Genomic DNA, 20890 nt, shown 5'->3' with positions numbered 1-20890 from the left:
GAACCTACAATTTTTTTATGAAATAGTTGTTGTACATTTCTTTACGCCCAATTTCTGATGTGTAATAATAATAACCGCCTGTTGCCCAAATATGACCTCCTTTTTGGAAGTCGCCTAAAAAGCGCTATTTAATAGATATGACAAATTAACATTATATTGTAACACAGATTAATGAAATTGTACACAGATAAATGTCAAATAATGATTAATTACAGATCGAAGCTATGGTGGACAGTCTTCGGCTGGAGTGGAGTCCGGAGGTCGCGGAAACTGTGATCTCTTTAATGGACTGTCTCAAAGAGTACCGCAGCGCTCGGGCTTTGCCCCCGGCGGAGGCACCCCCGGAGCCTCAGCGCTTGGCACTCACAGTGTCACTAGAACATATTAATGTTTTTCTGATACTGAATGAACGCGCGTGCGTCATGGCGCGTATAGATGCGGTGTCGTTGGAGCGTACGCACGTTAAGACTGTTGCGGCCGTGTCCGGACTCAAGATGGTCGAGATGGTGCCTTATAAAGGTAATACCTATTGCAGATCAGATAATGCTTAAAGTATCCTAAGCATATTTTGAGTCAAACACTTAAACGCACGCATTTGCTCTAAGCAGAATGTAATAAAATGAGGTTGATTTTCCTTCTCTTTGCTTAGATCTATCCACATTAACGAATCTTACTTATTAGTTATTACAGTTTTCAAAATACATTATCATTTTACAGTTATGATTTTCGTCATGATTCATTTTAGATCATGTTATGTCGATTTGCCATACCTGATCTATATGTTATGTCGTAGTTGCGCAAGCCTAACATGTATACTAAATTAATGCTTCAAATATCTTCTATTGTAGAAAACGTCCACTGTCAAAAATCCGACGAGATCGCGTCGCCGTTTTTCCACGTGAAGTTGGCGCGGGTCGAATTTGCCCCTTCGTTGGAACGATACTCCACTCTCCTACATTTTCACTTCATTGAAAATGTCTTCTTCGAGTGGAGCCCGAATCTGCACCTCAAGATAACCAACTTCGTAAGGAAGTTCAGAAGTTTTCGACAGGACATGGCGGCGAGAAGACGCACAGAGGTAGCCAAGAAGGTCGGAAGATCAAGGGATTGGAGGGTCACTTTCAAGTGTGACACTAACCTCTCACTTATTCTATCAAAGGAAAATAACATGCTGTTCAATACAGGTAACTATATAAGACTATACTCTACTAGAAGTTGCCCGCAACTTTGCTGCCCGGCCCGAAAATAAGGCCCGAATTATTCATATATCCTAAATAAAAATAATCCTATATAGTCATAATATTAGAATTATTATCCTTTATAGGAAAAGTATTTCCTTGTCGAACATCAAAATCAGTTCGGTTTCAGTGTTACAGACGGACTTGCAAACCGAGAAATAGAAAAAGATACAACAATTTGTCTTATTTATAATATTAGTACGGATGTGATTCATATGTTATCTAAACTTTTTAATCGGGACTTAACGCGACTTATTTAAGTAGTAATGCTACTACGAGTACATACTTTTTCTTGACGTTTCGGCCGTGGTCACGAGGGGACTGCAGGAGCGCGACGTCTTCGTCTGCACCGGGCGGTCTGTTCTACGACTACCCTCGAGTTGTCCAATATTTGTGTTCCAATACACTGAAAGTCAGTAGGTTCACTGCGACACACAATAGTCTCGATTAAAAAGTTTAATTATAATGCAACGCGAAAGTTTAAAATGTTATCATATTTTATCTTTCCCAGACGATATGATAATCTCGTACGACCACGTGGTCGGCCTCACGATCGCGTGGTCGCGTCTGCGCGTGATCATCAACGGCGACGAGATAATAGTCGTCGACGAGTACTGCCAGACGCGCGCGGAGGACGACCCCGATGTGCGCATAGAGAGGAGCGCCAATGAGGGCTTCCAGCTGGCTTGGAATAAAGTCTGGTGAGTTTGTTGGTTAAGAGCCTGTCCACACGGCGCGTTGCGTCAGCGTTGCGTTCACGCATCGCCGGCCACACAGTCTTAACGTCAACGTTGACCCCATACCGCTTCGTCACGGGGGCTGCTGTTCGTCATGTGTGCGTTGCGCGCTGCTGTCACAACGCAGCGCGCCGTTTAAACACTTTGTTTATTTGTATGTAAAACAACGCAACGGCAGCGCTGCGTCGACGCAACGCTGACGCAACGCGCCATGTGGACAGGCTCTATTATTCAGGTTCCGAGGTTATATGACAGAAGTTCATCTATTATGTAGTGCTGTTTATTGGTTATATTATGTTAAAATATTAACCAATCAAGACGCTCCTAAGTTGATAAACTCCTGCCAAATTACCCCAGAAACCGAGCATTAGTGCAATACCCGATACAACAATTAAATAAATAAAAAACTAAACTTAATTAATTGTAAATAATATACTCAACATGTCTAATGAACTTGCAATAAATTTTAATAAAAATGACCGAACCTACAGGTCGGTGAGTGTGGGCGTGGTCCGCGTGGCGTTTCCCTACAAGCACCGGTTTGCGGAGGCGGTGCAGGGGGACTTCGTGACGCTGTTCAAGTGGATAAAGCTGGTGCACGGCATACAGAAGAAACCCTTCACCGCTGATAGCCCGCTGCCCAGCGATCTGCATATTAAGGTATAGGCCACACGCAACTTTTAAATCCCTAGGTGAAACTGAGGGGTAAGTAAGGCCGCGTTTCCACTGACGCGGAGCGGAGCTTAGCGGTGCCGAATTAACCAATCACCATGCTCGAAATCTTCGCTCCACTTCGCTGTTATTCCGCTGGAATAGCACGATTGGTCAATTCGGGCACTGCTAAGCTCCGCTCCGCTCTGCGTCAGTGGGAACGCACCCTAAGGTTGCATTTCCAACAGAGATGTGTTGCGAGGAATGTGTTTTTGATAACCAATAGAATCGCTTCATTGACATGACCTTGCCATGACATCGCTCAGCGCGGCGATGCTATTGGATCTTAAAAACACATTCCTCGCAACACATCTCTGGTGGAAACGCAGCCTTATATGTATGCGGTATGACGCAATGTGTATTAACGGCATTGTCAGTTCGATATATAATAAGGACTTAACATTAAAGTGATTTACATATTTCTCTGTGCAATATGCATAGTATATACTTAAAATATTGTTTATAGATTGACGAGTTAATGATCGAAATGAGCGACGATCCGTTCGAAGTGAAACTCCGAGACAACTACGAGCTGCTCGAAGACGAGTACAAGGAGAGCCAGAAGAGACGGGCTATGTTGGACGCAAAGGTAAACGATAATCGTGTTACAAACGTAGTAAATAGTCGCGTACTGACCAAGCGAGCAGCCTCGCGAAATTATGCGATTAAAAACGTGTAAAGAAGCATATTTGTCTATGAACTCATAGACGAAAATTGGTTAATTTTAAAAAGGTTTTTTTTGACATTTCACTGTTTTTAAATCAAAATCATGACATTGTGAAAAATCGACACGTAATATTATTATTTTAAAATGTCATTTTTCTAATACATCTAATAAAAACACATAGGTGCAAGAACTATGCAAGCCACCCATGTTCCTACCAGCGGGTAAGGTCGAGGAGCTATACGCAGCTCTGCGTGCGAAGGACGCCCAGATTTACGTACAACGCAGTCGCGCTGCACCGCCACCGCGTACGCGTCTAGTTGCGTGCGTGCTCACTGAGTTACGAATTATCGCGCTCGCAGACCCAAGCGTGCACGGTGCGCAGCGGGCTACTGCGCGTCTGAGAGAGATAGATGCGGACAGGTGAGATAGATAGGCTTTGTGTATATATTGTGTTCATTGAACAGGGTTTAATGACCGTATAATTATATTGCTATACCATAGAGGAATAAATTGTATGGCTGGTCTCTGCTTATACTGAAGCTCCTGTACTGCAAATAATAAAATATGATCTTAAGAGACTTAAGCGAAGAAATTTTTGGCGTAGTAGGAAGTTTTATCATTGATAAGTTTGTCTTCATATGATAATTCCATTGTGACATCAAATATCATGTATTATATGTTGTATTTCCCCCACAGCCCTTGGCCAGAAGAGGGTGTAGAGTTCTCGACTCTGTGGTGCCGCGCGGTGGGCGTGTGGTGCGGCTCGTGGCAGCTTCGCCTACGTGATTTCCCGCAGCCGCTGCTCAGTATGACGCGACTGCGACTGTGGGGCACGCTGTTAGGTGCTGAGGAGGTGCCGCCGCCTCGAGGTATGGTTGTTAGTTGTTACAGCTTATACTTTAGCATATGGCATCGTTTAAAAAAAATAGTCTAATTTTTTTGTTAACTAGTCCTTGAGCTTGTTTGTGACAAGAAATAAATAAATGATTTTACAATTCAAAAGTTCTTAATGAGATCGTAATATTCCAGCGGTACGCACAGTGGAGGTCGACCAGGGGGATGGGTGGGGGCGCGTGCAGCTGGAGCGCAGCATGATGCCGCTCAAGTGGTACTACGACCTGTGTTGCGAGATGACCGACTACAGCTACGCGTTCGGCCCGTGCTGGGAGCCCGTCATCGCGCACTGCAACCTGGGTACGTCACATCCAGCTGTTCACACGGTGCAGGTCGACCAGGGGGAGGGGTGGGGGTGCGTGCAGCTAGAGCGCAGCATGATGCATACATAAGCCTTGTGCAGCCTTTACATTGCTCAATTACAGTAAGCGTAAGTTTTATGCATACGATTTACTGTAATTTTTATAACAAATAGCTATTAAATTTTTGGAGAATCATGACTGCCGTTGTGCGTGATAGATTAAGATCAACGGTAGTATCTCGAGACCCTAAAACTGAACTTTAAAGAAATTAAGATACTTGTTTACTACCATCTCGATGCGTCTAGGCATAAGAACGAAGCCTGTAAAACTAAACTACGTGTTTTCTTTTCAACATTTTTTGTTTCATCATCAGCATTCGACAACGTATCCCGCCCTTCTCTGGACCCATCGGCACCGTTAGCGTGGTGGGACAAGGCGCGGCTGCTGCTCCACGGGCGGCTGACGGTCCAGGCGGCCAAGTTCACCTGTCTCCTGCACGTGTCCCTTGACCCTTACAACACGACAGAGGAGATGGAGCTCACGTGGACTGATCTCGTGCTGGATTGGACTAATGGTATGTTACCTTTAATATTCTTAAAAGACAGTGGACTGTATTTCCTAAACTTGCAAATGTTTTCATTAGTAAGAGGGTCTTTTTGAAATAAATGGGACTACGTCTTGTAGACTTCAAAGGTTTCGCACGCCCGCACGGCCTAACTATACTGCAACGAAGCGAAGCGACACGTCACGGCCAAATATGATTTGTCTGAAACCGTGTGGGATATCTCGTCCTGCTGTAGCTTAGTGCTGCCTAGAATGGACTGGTCTTTAACCTAAAAACGTTATGTGACTAGGCAAGCTGGGTTTCCTCGGCGAGCTTAAAGTATTCGTGCGAACGGCAAGCAAGTACGACGACTGCCGCGTGCTGCGCATGCCGGCGCTGCGGCTGGGCGCGAAGCTGGGCTGGCTGTGCGTCGCCGACCCGCGCGACCACTTCGCCGTCGCCCCCTGCGCGCCCACCCGCCTGCCGGAGTACTCCAGCAACCAGGTGAGCGGGGCCGGCCCTACCATAAGGCGAACTGAGCATCCGGTTAAGGCACCGACTCCCAGAAGGTGCACCGAGCTGTCAAGAACATCTCTAGTGATATATTTATATAGTAGAATTAAGCAGGAAGGCCCCTTAAACCGTTCTCGATCCATCGTAAAACTTGCTTCGGGACGGCGCTGCTGTAGCTCTACCATGAGTTTATAGCGTATTTTTCGATACTCGATACCGCCTACCGTAAATTTTTAGTATGGCAAATTTTACAGCGGCTCAAGCGGTTACTTGCGGAATTAAAATCGCCATACTAAATATTTACGTAGTCGGTATCGAGTATCGAGAAATACTATAGCTTTAAACTCATGGTAGTGCAGCAGGCGAGTTTCAGTGTAATGAATAATAAATATGAATAATGAATAATGCGAGAAATCGTAACAAAACAGTTTATTTATTTATACAATGTCGATAATTTACAGGAGCACGACTCGTACCGCGCGTTCCGCTCGCAAGGTTTGGACGTCCACTTGAGTATGGACACCAAGCCGATAGAGGGCGATGGACCCACGCTACTGTTGTACGGCAGCACTTTGAGGTATGTTCTATGGAGAAAGCCAATGAGATAGTACCCAATATTAATCAGTTCGTTTTGTTTAAAGTACCACCAGTTAAATTGTTTCATAGGCCGACGGAGGATGTAATTCGGCCGGGCTATGTCAAATCACTGTTAGCCGTTAACTGTCACCTAGACTTGACCCAATCTGACCAAATTACTTAACTCTATCCATAACTCGAAAATGCGTGACCATTTTTGATCTGTCAATGTGTGCGTGTGCTAGTGATGTATATTTTACTATCGATAGTATAGTATTTTGCTATCGATAGTTTAGTCCGTTCGAGTTATTTTACCTGAGTTTCTGAAATAAATAATATGCAACTTTGACAGATTTTGTATTTCAAATTAGGTATCATAAATTTTAATTGGCAAAGAAGGTGACGATTGAAAAGTACATATTGATACACATTTTCGTTTGGAATGATTTTTCAATCGTCATTCGTCGGATATGTTATGACTTATGACATGAGGTTCTTATAGGGGTAAATAATATACATATAACACATTATAAAGTTACTTATTTATTACTCAGGTAAAATCTATCTGGTAAATCAGCCCTTACATTGCTGCATTGAAAGTAAACGTTGAAATTAAACAACACACATAGTATATTATATTTTATTCTTAAATTAAATACATATCATAAAATATCATAATACTTTTGGGAGTGCCTCCGCTGCCGGCGCCGGCTCCCAAAAATATCAGTAATGGGAACTACGATAAGTATACTGCCGGCAGCCGAGATATAAAACAACGACTGCCGGCGCTGGCACTCAAAATGGGAGCCGGTGATAATGCGTAAAGCGCCAGGTTCCAGTGCCGATACACAAATTTGAAAAAGAAATTATAATTATAATCTCAATTTATATATTCGACTTTTAAAGGTGAAGGTTTGGTACCTATTTGTTCGGCTGTGGATATTTTAGTTTTTTGTGATGCATTTTCTTAGCTTAGCTTTACCTTAGCTATCTTTTTTCAGCTACCAAAAAGTAAGATTTTGCACCACAGCTACAGTTATAAACTCCGTGGTACACTTCCGAAGGTACTGAACAGAACTTCAGATTCCTTATACATGTTAGAGAGTTTCAGCGTTGTTTTAAAGAAGCAAAGATATTGTCTTTAAATGATACTATGCAGATCACATCTATCAGCATCTTCATCATCACCACCATTAACCCATCCAAGATTCAAGCCCCATACGAGCACCGGTGATCGCGACAACAATAGAATACAATAGCATTTCCGAGAATCCCCGATCGAAGGATTCAAATAATTATGCATCCTTACAATTATTATGACCTTATTATTTGTACTTTTCATAGTCATTTAGCTCAAGTCTGATGTTTTTGATCATTATTCTGTTTGGCAAGCGATGTTTGCCGAATAGGCGCCGGCAGCCTATTCGGCAAACATCGCGTGACTTCGGCAAACTTCGGAGTTCGGAAAACGGCGCCGGCAGCCATTTTGGCAACCGGCGCCGGCAGCGGAGGCACTCCCTAATACTTTTTATTACAATCATTTTTAACCGACTTTAAGGTTAGACGTTCGGCTGTGGATATAATATTTTTTATGTATGTTCAACGATTACTCCGCCGTTTGTGAACCGATTTGAAGGTAGGAAGACAATAGTAATATTATACTTAAATGAACTAAAAAGTATTAAATAATCCTTATTCTGTATTCAGTATTTCTGTTCTCAATCTTCATAATTTTGAAGTCGGTACCAGTCCTATTAAGTATAATATAAGTTGCAGTTATACCTATTCTGTCAGAGAACTGTCTATTATCTATATATTAATACGTGAGCCAAGAACTTTGTATCCCTTTTTACCAAAAATGGGGAAACGTAGGTGAATGAAATTTTGCACAGTATAGTTTATATGGAGTGCATCAAGCTAATATTATTTTGAAATTATGCTTTTATCATACATTTTTTTAACAAATAAAGCATTACACATACTACAACACACACACACTAGGAAAAATGACAGATTTTTGAGTGACAAGACATACGAATTATACTCTTTTATTTATGGTTGAAGTCTGTTGACAACAGTTGACAACAAGGTGACAAATTGAAAATGGATTATAGTTTTTTTTTTATTAGACAATGCTTACACGGCCAGTCTGAGATCAGCTGAGCCCCAGAGACAAGAGTTGAAAAAAATATGATAGTCAATATTTTTTTACAAAATATAGCTGTACTTAGTAGTCCTAATGTCGTTGAAACTAAGGTCGAATTTCGACCATTGGGCGATCTATAGTATTATTGAAAGCTGCATTCAATGAGTATTAGATTCAAGTGACTGATCTGTGAAACCTTGATTTTATACTAGGTATGTCAAAAGATAATTATTACTTAAAAATAATCGTTAAAATAAGATAATATGTCCTTTTTAAGGTGATAAATATAAAGGTAAATGATTTTTATTTTAGTTTTATGTTATTGTAAAATATCGATAAACATATCGATAAAATTGATTCAAGCACTAGCGTATATGTAAAAAATTTTAATGAAAAATTTTTCTTCAAAATTTGTGTAATATAAGAACAATAGTAACTTTAGTTACGCAAAATATGAAAGTAAAAGGGAGGATTCACAATATTTTATTTGAAATTGCTACGATGTGTTTATTTTTGCTCTATTCTGTCTTTAGCCTAATGGACATGAAGATTAATTACGTGTGAAATGTATATTTTTCAGGATTATTCCTATGATTTACACTGCAATCACTCACAGCACAAGTTATTATTGTTATATATAATAGTATTTGTTAAAAATAACATACGATTTAAATAATAAATTGCAAATACCGAAAGGGCATAAAAACGATTGACGACGACGACCTGTCAAATAAAAGTTGTTACAATTTTGATTAGACTGCCTCTCTCTTTTCATCTTGTTATAATTCCATAAAGGATTTTCTTCTCTCTCGCACTCTTTGTTGGTCTATGCATTATAAGTTTATGACTCTACCATACCTATAAATAAATTTTTCTGACAGCTAATAGATACAATTTTTTTTTTAATTAATGAAAGGATTTGATTAAAATGACCATTCATAGTTTAAATTCTCACATACTTTTAAGGCTGAATGCAGTGATATTTTTTTAAGTTATGTAATCCACTCATTGTATTTAAGGGATTTAGATCTAAGTTTTTTTGTAATTATTAATGTTTTAAGGCCGACTTAATCTTACGATGTCAGGCCTTTAAATAAAGGAAAAAAAAATTGCGGCTTATAAAACTTTCTTCAAACACTCACAACATTCTGATTCCGTTTCTTCATATTGTAGATGGTTTGAGAGCCTCAAACTGATACTATCCGGCACGACGCGTCCGACGCGGCGCGGGCGCGTGTTCCGCAACCTGCGGCCGCGCAAGCCGCAACTGTCGCGCCACTACAGGAACGTCAGCGTGTCGCTCCAGCTGCATAACCTGCAGGTTGGCTGCTCAGTTGGTTAATGAGTTGGCTAATTAAGGTGACACACAGGCACATTTTTAGCACGTAGACGCCGAACGCGCCGCATTTCGGAATTCGTTGTATAAAATGATGTGAAACTTCGCGCATTCGTCCGCATCGTACGCGCCGCATTTCGTGTGTTATGCGGAGCGATCGACGCGTACGCGTACGGTGCTGACAAGTGTGTGATCAGCTTTGATCGCCATGAATTATTTATTAAAATTAGTGTTAGATCATCCAATTCATCAGGGCCTTGTTTTTATATCGTACTACGTGAGCGGGACAGCCATACAATCAGACCGCGATTCGGTTTATAAGAATCGTTGCGGACAAATGTAAAACAATCAGTTGACCAGATGTTACATTGTAGTAAGCCAGCCAATATTAGTCAGTCCCTAAGGCTTACTTGCGCCTTTCTGGATGTTAACTTATAATTCAATATACGTACAAATTCTCTTTTAAAAATACTCCTCGCTTACAATCCAGGTGTTCTACTGGTCGTCATCATCTATGCAGCGCGGCATCGAGGCGCTGGGCGTGCGCGTGACGTGCAGCTCGCGTCACCGACTGTCGTTAGTAGCGGGCAGTGACGGGCTATTGCGTCGGGCTCGCGCGATCTGGGCCACCTTGTACACCAACTGCGAGCTGGGCGACGTGGAGGTGTGGCTGAAGACCGCCAGCCAGCCCCCGCCCCCGCCCGCTGATGAGCGAGACGGTGATAGGGAGGAGGTGAGTCTCGCTCTATTGTGTTGCATGATGCAGCCACCAGGTGTCGCTAGAAGCTGAAGTGACAAACGCTCAGAATTTAGGCGAACCTGTGCATACACCAACTGCGATCTAGGCGACTGTGGCTTAATAAGACTAATTATATGTTTATGGCTACTTACAAATTTAATGATTAGATACTTCTGTTTTTCTCACATGAAAAATGCCCACCCACTTAATAATTACAGCGAGCGCGCACAGGCTGCATGGAGAAATGCTACTGCGTGTCAGTGCGGCGCGTGTCGTACGGCCGTGAAGGGGGCGGGCCGCCGGCGCACCGCCTGGCTGTCCACGACTTGCGTGGCGCATGGACCAAACTCAACAGAGACTTGGCCTTCGCGCTGATAGATACTTATATCAAGACACAGGTACGACTCAACAATCGTATCGAAAATCGTAAAAAAGATACATGCTCTAATAAGAAGGGCTCTAAAATGCTAAGGATTTGGACGTTCCAAAATATCCTGTTTTCTTTTTGTGCAGCAATTAAAGAAAAATCTGTCAACGAAAGCGCTAAAAGACGAGGAGAAGCCGGCAACGACGCCAAAACACCAGCGCGAGACGGACGTGGCGTCGCCACCACCGGCGCCCACACAAGTAAGATTTCTTACTAATATTAGTTTAACTTATTATTCAAATCCAATCACACATTATTTTGTTTTTGAGTTAGTAAAAAAAATCATTAAATAAAAATATTTTCTAAATGGATGATTTAGACTCTGTCCTTGTATTTCAAGTGAAAAAAATAATTATATTGTAAGGTAAAATTCTATTTACGCAGGGCGGCGGCGCAGGCATGCTGGCGGCGCTAGTAGCGGAGGCAGGCGAGGCGGGGGGCGAGGCACCGGTCGTGTTCAGCGACGAGCTGGCGGGCGCGGACGACGCCCCGCCCCCGCCGCCGCACGCGAGACATGCCCTCGACGACTCGGACGCTCACACCGCCTGTCTGAGTTAGTGATTTTTTACTATGTTAGTAAAATATTAAGAAAGAAGGCGAGATAAAGAATGGTACACGCCCTGAAGTTGTAACACGTACTTTAGGGTGTGTACGTGTTTATTGTATAGAGTTCACTAGGTGAAAGTAGTAGTGTTTAAAGAGTTATCACTTTGTTTTGTTACATCCTGCACAATACATCTTCTTGTCTAATTGTATTTATACACATCCACTTTACTTTCGATTATACCCAATCTATACTAATATTATAAAGCGGAAGAGTTTGTTAGTTTGTTTGTTTGAACGCGCTAGTATCTAATATAATTAAACAAAAATATATATAAGAAAATTTCAATGATAAGCTAACTTAAATGTCATCCGACAGTCGAGCTGGTGAACTCGCAAGTAGTACTCAAGGGGTGCGAAACGCGCGGCTACGTGATCCTGTGCGCCGCGCGCGCCGAGGTGCGGCAGCGCGTGCGTCGTGCCCCGCCCGCCACCGCCTGGAGCGGCGCGCTGTCCGCCATGCAGTACTACGCCACTGTGCAGGCGGCTGACCGGGATCAGCTGGACGGTAAGTGCATATATTGTCCAGCAGTCGAGTTGGTGAACTCCCAGGAGGTACTTAAGGAGTGCGAGACGCGCGGCTACTGTGATAGGGACCGAGATCAGCTGGATGGTATGTCCCTTTAAACGTCGTTTGCACATAAACTTACAACGATAGAGCGTGATAAAATAAAACTTATATTGTTCGATGTTTTAAAGGTAAGTCGGTTAGGCGGTTTTTCGCGGTTCCCAACTTCAATGTTCAAGCGTTGTTACAACAAAAAATTAACCTATATGTACCGACTATACAAAAGTCATAGCTTAGGTTTCCTACCACGTCCCTAATCCCTATGAATCTATCGAAACCTTTTTAAAAATTATCAGTGGGCAGTACGGTGACATTATACACAAATGCATAATTTGCCAAAATGATTACCGACCCCTTCGGCTTTGCTATAGTCAGGTAAAAAAGAAAGCAAAAAAAAATTAATATTACTTACCTTAGCCGCGTGTTTAAAATGCTCTAAATCGCACAAAGAATAATAAATAATAAATAAAGAAATTCAATTAAAGATGGCGTCTGATCATTTATGATGGATTCACAGAGAACATCCAGTGGGTGTCGGTAGAGGAGATCGAGGAGCGAGTGGGCGGGCCCGACATGAGCACGCTGCCCGACGTGCCCCGCCTCGTCGGCAGCGGACACTCCGCCGGCGGCGTCATCGGTAGAACCGTCGGCCCGTCACCCGACGCCGGCTTAGCACAGGTATGTGATGTGGCTTTTAATGCCTAGCATATCTAATGGTTGTCGGTAGAGGAGATTATATCTCCTCCCCGCTTATAATATTGATAAGCGCTTTCAAAATGGTCTTACTTGCCTACTTGGCTCAGAAATTAACTTAGAAATACTCAAAATAAAGGACAAGTTATGTCCGTTCAGCTACAAATTTATTCATCACCAGTTAAGAAAGTAACTTTATACATTCACAATAAAAGTAAAACGATTTATTTTCCAGCTACAACGCATAGTGTCTCGATGCGCGTGCGAGTTCTACTACGTGTCGCACGAGGACGGCGCGGGCGGCGCGGAGGGCGGGGGGTGGGACCCGGCGCCGCAGCCCTACGACTCCTTCACGCTCATGCACCACGACCTTGACGTGTGCACCAACTCGCTGCAGGTATACTGAACCATATGACATGGTGATATAAGATCGAAGGTTGTACTAATATAAATAAATACAATTGAAATGATTCCGATAGAAAATTCTACAAAGATTTACGTGTTTTTTGCATTTGCAATGTTGCGGGTGACATCTAGTATAAGTTCATAAAAATGTCTTAGCAATTTGTTTATTGTGTAAGCAGGAACATTTTACGAGACTATCGAAAAGTATTTTCGATAACGTCGTTAAACGTTAAACACATCCTATAAATATACGAATTCCTTCATCAGATAATAATTATGTGTTTTAGTACGCGATGCTACTGGACGTGGTGAACAACGTGGTGCTTCACGTGGAGCCGGAACGGCGGCGGGCGCTGGAGCGGCGCGCGCGGCACCGATTCCAGCTGCAGCTGCACCGCGACACCGACCCCCACCCTCGAGACCTCATCCACCGCCTGCAGACACAGGTGAGAGCTGCACCGCCTGCAGACCCAGGTGAGACCTGTACCGCCTGCAGACCCAGGTGGGACCTACATAACCGCCTGCAGACGTAGGTGAGACCTGCATAATCGCCTGCAGACACAGGTGAGACCGTAATATAGCATTACAATTGTAATTACATCAATACAATAATAGTTAAAAAAACTTAATTCTTTTTAATAGATTTTAATTAGACTACTGGAAATAGGTAAAAATCTTGCTCAAAGATTCCGTTACATAAATGAACTGTCAAATCCCTAGTAAAAGTCCATAATGCATGCCATATTTGACGATAACTTTTAACTATAATCTGCTATAACTACGCCTCTGGTGCAATCCACCCTATGGGGAAGATTTCATAGTCAGAGGGCGCCACGCGTATGATCTATTTACATTCTATGGTTCGGAGCGGTTCATACGAAATATTTTTGTATAACGTTTACCTGTGCCACGTTTACCTGTCTGATGTTTACCTGTGCAATGTATTGTACCTGGAAATTAAATCAGCTCAAAGAAGAATTAAAGAAGAGGGGTGCTTCCTGTAGTGGAAGAAAGGCAGACCTTGTAGAGAGGTTAGTAAATAAAAGTAAATAAATTACTACAGTACTTTATATTTTCTTGGTGAATGTTTTTACTGATTAACATTAAACTCTTGACCATAATTCTATGAACCTTTATTCACTTCGTTTATTATTGTTTGTGAAAAACAAGTTCTAAGCTATCTTCTGCTTTTGTAGGTTTAAGAAGCGTATGATAGAAATTTTAACTTCACTGATAAATCATGTTCCTCAGAACCAGTACAAACCGAAGTTATGGTCATACCAAAAGACGATTATTATAAAGATATAAACAGCAATACCCCATTGCCACCATTAAATAAACATCAAATACAAGAGTATTTTGGAGAGTGAGTATATTAATTCATTTAATAAACTTTTTGTACCTATAAAAGATCATTTTTCATAATCAGGAAAAAAGTTTGCTGTGTTACTCTACTTACTTAATTTTAATTTTTTCAGATGCAGTCAATCATTAATAAAGGGGAAAAGTTTATACGAGAATAGATACCTTCTTATATTAAGAGCTGTCTCGATAAATGAATTTACATAATATATAAAAGGTTTTTGTAAAGCAGCAATGAAAAAAACTCAGTATGAGGTTAATATTAAATTATACAAAAATGGTATATTAGAAGAGACTAATTGTGAATGAACAGCCGGATCTGGAGTTAATTCACATTGCAAGCATGTTGCTACTGTGTTGTTTGGTACAGTTGATATGATTGAACATAAAACTGTAGTATTAGAGGAAGTGTCCACTCAAAAGCTATAGAGTTTTCATCGCCCGAAGAAAAAATATTCTTCCTCACCTCTGAAAGCACAAAATTTACCATACAAAAGAATTAGAAGAAAAGTTTTATAATAATTTTCTGTAAAATGATGTCCACAAAATCGTAAATATGAAGAATGCGATTTCGCCAATTCTGGCCGTTTTATTGCTTTAGCCCACAACCTTTTCCTATTTTTATCTTTTGGGAACAAAAGATAACCATTTTCCTTGCATCCCGGCACTGCACACTTTGTCATTTTTATTAGATTTATAAAAAAAACGTCAAAAAGATCTCAAATGTAACGATGCACAGATTGGCGAGACGAGGCATAGCGGATCATAGTAATCGCGACACCTAGCGGAGAAAAATGGCAAAAATCTTCCCCATTCCGCTATATTTATTATTTGCTAATTTAAATTTGACCTTTTTCTTGAACATTATTTGTAAATTGCGGAAGAACATGCGATCAATAATAATTATACTCTCAATAAATCTAATTCAATTTCGAATCGAATAACGCATCGTTTCGACGAAGTTAGTTTTGCTTTATATTGCGAAATTTCAGCACGTGTTACAAGTCTTCGGTAGTATAGTGGTCAGTATCCCCGCCTGTCACGCGGGAGACCGGGGTTCGATTCCCCGCCGGAGAGAACTATTTTTGTTTTATAAATTTTTTATTTATTTATTTTTTTACCAAAATATCGTTTCATGTTTTAAAAGTAAATATTTTAAATAATAATAAATGTTTGTAAAGTACAAAATAAAACCTGCCCACCATCTTTAACTGATATAGCAAGAAATAACCGAATCTCATTTTTAACAAATTTTTCACTTTTCACTGACATGACACAATGTCAGTTTGTATGTAAAAAGTATAGTACGATAAAGAAAAACCTACATATTTATAGTCTGTCAAAAAAGTGAAGAAATTAAAAAGTGACAACATCGTAGTGTCATCCCTTTCAAATCAATCTAAGAAAAAAGGGATGACACTACGATGTTATCACTTTTTAATTTCTTCACTTTCCTGACAGACTAACCTATTTACTAAAAAAAAGATGCTAAAGAGAAGAGAAAAGTTAAAAAAAATGAGTTCTCTCCGGCGGGGAATCGAACCCCGGTCTCCCGCGTGACAGGCGGGGATACTGACCACTATACTACCGAAGACTTAATGCAATTGCCGAAATTTTAGATCTTGATTTCTTTGTCATGACGTCATCGCCAGTGTTACTCATAGAATGAATTTATAAAGTTAGTCATATTAAAACAATATTATAATACGGCGTAACTTACTCATACTGCTAGGAAATAAGATTTATGCATTTACGTAACCTTGGTCGGATATCTAAAAACAAAATTCAAGGTGATTTGCTTTACTTAATTTAAATATAATAACTAGTGGCCAGATATTGCCGGTCTTACTTACCACAAGAAACTAAACATCTATTGAACAGTTGTTTTGAGACCATTTTGTACTGAATTTTTCCCTAATTAACTGTCAACAGGTGTTTAAATCTTTTGTCGTAAGGCCGTACAATTATTTATTTTTAAATGAAAAATGTTGGTATACACCCAGACTACAGTATACATACACAAACTTTGAAACTCATGCCGAAAAAGAGAATTATATATTATGCTAGCGACCCGCCCCGGCGTCGCACGGGTATAAAATATATAGCCACTGAAAAAATGATTAAAATCGAAAGCCTATGATGCTTCACGTGGTCTACTTCTTATCTGCCAAATTAACATAAAAATTGCTCCAGTAGTTCGCGAGATAAGCCCTTTCAAATAATTTCCCCCGTTTTTTTGCCCCCACATTTTTCAATTAGTCTTAGCGTGATAAAATATAGCCTGTAGCCTTCCTCAATAAATGGGCTTTCTAAGACTTAAATAATTTTTCAAATCGGACCAATAGTTTCTGAGATTAGCGCGTTCAAGTTAGCCCTTTCAAATAATTTTCCCCGTTTATTCCACATTTTCCTCTATTTATTCGCTCCTATTAGTTTTAGCATGATAAAATATAGCCTATAGCCTTCCTCGATAAATGGGCTATCTAACACTGAAAGAATCATCAAAATCCGTTGCGTAGGTTTAAAGATTAAAGGTAACAAAGGGACATGAGGGGAAAAAAGCGACTATGTTTTATAATATAGATTAATAATTCATACAAAAATTACAAGAGTTTGAATTTCGACGAAATTGATTAATAGGCAGACGGCAGTTGACAGACCTAAGTCAGTTGGTCGGATTACGTCAATTCAATGTTATAAAGCTGTTATCTATAATTGGATTGGATGGGTTTGAAATAATACGACTAAATTACGTAGGTCCGCCATCTGCCTATGAAACAACTTCTCTGATAGTAAAATGCGAATCGTTTGTTTGAAAATGTCGTGTGTTGCAGGTGCGTGAGACGCTGGCGCGGCTGCGGCGGCTGGAGAAGGAGTACTACCTCAAGAACAGGAGCATCGTCGGCGATGATCCCGCCGGTATTGAGGAACTTAAACATCTTGATGACCAGGTAATCTCTATAGCATTTGAATTGTAATAATTATTGATTAAAAATTTTAGTGTTTTAAAGTCAGGGAACACTTGTTTGCATACTCAGCACATTTTTTGCTAATCCGAAGAAATTTATTTAAAAATTTTTGGGGATCAGTCATCGCCGGTCATGTGTAGGCGATTTAAAAATATGTAGTTATTGTAGCAGATGTAATTCTTTTTTTCATACTTGTTCAGGTGAACGAGTGCAAGGAGTCAGCTTGGTCTCTCGGCGCGGAGCTTGATGCGATGGTGCGGGCGTGGCGGGAGGCGCGGGGGCGGCGCGCGGGAGGCGTGGCCGCGGAGCCCCCGCCCCACCGCTACAACGAGATCTGCTTCAAGAGCGCGCGCTGGCGGCTAACTGACGCTGATGGCCAGCTCGGCATCGCTGATCTGCTGCTGACTAACTTCCTGTGAGTGAGCTCGACAAACTATATATGTAACAGGTTACATACTAGTCCCCGATCTCTCCCAAATACCAATGAGATCTGCTTGAAGAGCGCGCGCTGGCATATACACCTTATGCACTCTAACTTAATCTTCCATAAATTAAGTAGAGCTCTATTCGACTGGATGGTAGTGCAATAGAAGGAACATGAAACCGGTTCCGGTAACCAGTATCGCTTTTACGGTTGTTTTGAGTTACCCTTTGTGCTCCAGGTACACGAAGACATCCCGGTCCGACGACTCGGTGGAACATCAGCTGGAGGTGGGGTACGTGCGCGTCACCAACCTGCTGCCCAACGAGCCCTTCCCTGAGGTATGTGGCATCCAGTTCGATAGACTATTTTCTACCGACATTGGTTTAAAGACCGATGCCGCCAGAGCAAAATAAAACCTATGACCTAGTTTCCTAGTTTATAAAGTGTCATTTTGTTTAAATTATTATTGGACGCGGTCGCGCGCCGCAAGGATCAGAAAGCCACCTCGAGATGGATAAGTAAGAAGAATTTTTACAAACGGTGTACGCTATCTACGAGAGTACGCACAATAAACGCCATATTCGCGTACACTACGCACATTACACGCCATACATGGGTACATTACGCACAATAAACGCCATACTTGCGTACAGTACACACAATACACGCCACATATGCGTACAGTATGCACAATACACGCCACACATGCGTTCAGTACACACAATACACGCCACACATGCGTACAGTACGCACAATAAACGCCATGCGTACAGGCAGGCCTGTCCCACTCGCGAGAATAGGTATCGAACTGTAAGTACCACCCGCGGGTGGCCAATCAGTAGGGACTCACAAGCGAGCGGTGACGCACGTGCAAGATTTTTCGTCGCGTAAATATTTACTGTTTACTGATCATAGAGGAATTTTATTGATGATACTGATTTAACCGCGGTGACAAAATCGTTATAAATCTTATAAAAATGAACAATTCAAAAAAACCAATGAAATATGTATTTGAATAAGGTATTTAAATACAAAAAGTAGATAAAAACTATACAAACATAGCAAATAAACCAATTTCATACAAAGAAAGTAGAAACGCACAAACTATACAGAAATAAACACAAGTTACTATGTTTAAATTGTAAAAGTTTCCTGCACTATAATCGAATATATAAAACTACTATAAAATATAGATTGGGTTACTAAAATTTTGCTATTCATACCAATAGTAATTAAAAAGAATATTTTGTTTTCTAAAAGGCGAAAACCTTGATTTCGTCAGAAAAGGTACGAGTTATGCGATAGACGGAGAGCGGACATGTAGGTGAATATAATTGTAGGCACCTAGCATTGCGCGGTCGGAATTTGAACTTAATAGTATCATGACATGAGTCGTTATTTCTTTAAACGGGTTTCGCAAGTGAGACTTCTGTTGGTACTACTAATATATTATATTCTGTGGTACAGGTGCTGGCGCCGCAGGCCGCGTCGGGTCGTGCGCCGGTCGCGCGTCGGGCGGCGCTGCGTGTGTTCTGCCGTGACCGCCCGCCCGTCGGCGGTATATCTGTCAAGGAGCACTTTGAAGTCAATATAGTGCCTATACGGATCGGTGAGTAAATCGTCAGACAGCATACGAGTATGTTACATATCTTAATATATATATTTCTTGTGTGCGTGTGTATGTGACTGAACTCCTCCTAAACGACTGGACCAATTTTGATGAAATTTTTTGTGTGTGTTCGTGGAGATTCGAGAATGGTTTAGATTTACAGTTTGGTCTACTGGAAAATGTTTTTTCAATTAATTTCTTATTTATAAGGAGTTGTTGATTTTGGAATGTTTTACATTAGATCCGGCGGACGGCGCTATCATCGCATTCAATATTATTCTATTTCAATTTTAGTTTGTCCTGACAGATGGTGCTACGATTAATTTGAAAAAAATTTTGTTATTCAATTCATGTGCTGATTAAAATATTAAATAAATAACACATAGGCTACAATTTTAACCGACTTTCAAAATGGGGGAGGTGTTATGTTCGTTTTCTTATATTCAACGATTACTCCGCCGTTTGTTAACCGATTTTCAAAATTTTTCTTTTGGTATATAGGCTATCATCCCAATTTGGTATTATATTCAGAAAAGTGGTGATCTGATGAAGGATCCATAAGTAATCGAGGGAACTCCTCAAAACTTATAGGGAAACATATGGTGACTTCGGTTTCGTGAGAAGTATTCTAAGCATATGCTACCAACAAGTAAGATTTTGCACAGAGATATACCTGGTATACCGTGGTTCGGAAGGTGCTGAGAGAATTCCTGATTCTTTATAGATACAAGTAAGTTTCGGCGTTGTTTTAAGAACAGAAAGCATATGCTACTATGCAAATTACATTCTTCATCATCATCATCATCATCATCACTACCATATTATACCATTTCATAGTCTTTTAGATCGAGACTCGAGTTTGTCAAGCGATAATTAAAAAAAATCTATATCTACCTAATATTATAAACCTGAAGAGTATGTTTGCTTGAACGCGTCAATCTCAGAAACTACAGGTCCGATTTAAAAACTTATCTCAGTGTTAGATAGATCATTTATCGAGTAAGACTCATCATTTATCGAGAAGGTTATATTATATTATTACTCTAAGACTAATACGACAGAAGAAACTCAGGAAAATGTGGGAAAAACGGGGGAAATATTTTTTATGGGAAAATGTAGCTACGGATTCTGTAAAATTTCTAATTTACGCGGGCGAAGCCGCGCGGGACATCTAGTTACTTATTTAAAATTTAGTATGTTTTATAAATTAGGTATAATATATTATAGTATGGAAAACTTACAGCTAAGTAATATCAGTGGCAGATTTACATCTAATTACAAGTTTGATGATTATGAATACATCATCAGTGCAATCAATTGCACTGATGATGTATTCATTACTTCAATAGTTTGTCACAACGCGACATTGGACGGTAATAAACGAAACGTCGACGCGTTTCTGGTTTTTGGGAGGCCGTATGCGGCTT

At 40.8% G+C, this 20890-nt stretch overlaps 1 protein-coding gene, 1 long non-coding RNA gene and 2 other non-coding genes across 5 annotated transcripts in view; 3 read left to right on the top strand and 1 right to left on the bottom strand.

Annotated features, from left to right (window-relative positions):
• The window catches only part of LOC121731834 (protein KIAA0100), a 32920-nt gene that overhangs the window by 8252 nt on the left and 3778 nt on the right, over positions 1-20890 (top strand). The window contains exons 11-34 of the mRNA XM_042121499.1: positions 216-519; positions 849-1184; positions 1750-1939; positions 2467-2635; positions 3153-3275; positions 3535-3773; positions 4050-4222; positions 4383-4547; positions 4923-5123; positions 5404-5597; positions 6068-6183; positions 9502-9649; positions 10155-10397; positions 10622-10801; positions 10917-11030; positions 11215-11383; positions 11753-11941; positions 12519-12679; positions 12930-13091; positions 13387-13545; positions 17296-17412; positions 17631-17845; positions 18093-18192; positions 19322-19463. Of these exons, the coding sequence (XP_041977433.1) occupies positions 216-519; positions 849-1184; positions 1750-1939; positions 2467-2635; positions 3153-3275; positions 3535-3773; positions 4050-4222; positions 4383-4547; positions 4923-5123; positions 5404-5597; positions 6068-6183; positions 9502-9649; positions 10155-10397; positions 10622-10801; positions 10917-11030; positions 11215-11383; positions 11753-11941; positions 12519-12679; positions 12930-13091; positions 13387-13545; positions 17296-17412; positions 17631-17845; positions 18093-18192; positions 19322-19463 (4309 nt within the window). The remainder of the gene's footprint in view (positions 1-215; positions 520-848; positions 1185-1749; positions 1940-2466; positions 2636-3152; positions 3276-3534; positions 3774-4049; positions 4223-4382; positions 4548-4922; positions 5124-5403; positions 5598-6067; positions 6184-9501; positions 9650-10154; positions 10398-10621; positions 10802-10916; positions 11031-11214; positions 11384-11752; positions 11942-12518; positions 12680-12929; positions 13092-13386; positions 13546-17295; positions 17413-17630; positions 17846-18092; positions 18193-19321; positions 19464-20890) is intronic.
• LOC121731723 lies at positions 13913-14637 on the top strand. Of its 2 annotated transcripts, none has more exons than XR_006036274.1 (3): positions 13913-14130; positions 14351-14465; positions 14578-14637. It is a non-coding gene; the product is annotated as an uncharacterized LOC121731723 (long non-coding RNA). The 2 variants fall into 2 exon arrangements; XR_006036275.1 differs by having other exon boundaries at positions 14296-14465.
• On the top strand, positions 15467-15538 carry Trnad-guc. The gene has a single exon. It is a non-coding gene; the product is annotated as a tRNA-Asp (tRNA).
• Positions 15984-16055, bottom strand: Trnad-guc. Its single transcript has one exon. It is a non-coding gene; the product is annotated as a tRNA-Asp (tRNA).

Source organism: Aricia agestis, chromosome 11, assembly GCF_905147365.1.
Source record: "Aricia agestis chromosome 11, ilAriAges1.1, whole genome shotgun sequence".
In the NCBI taxonomy this organism is placed as follows: domain Eukaryota; kingdom Metazoa; phylum Arthropoda; class Insecta; order Lepidoptera; family Lycaenidae; genus Aricia; species Aricia agestis.
This window is presented reverse-complemented; position numbering and strand designations above follow the sequence as displayed.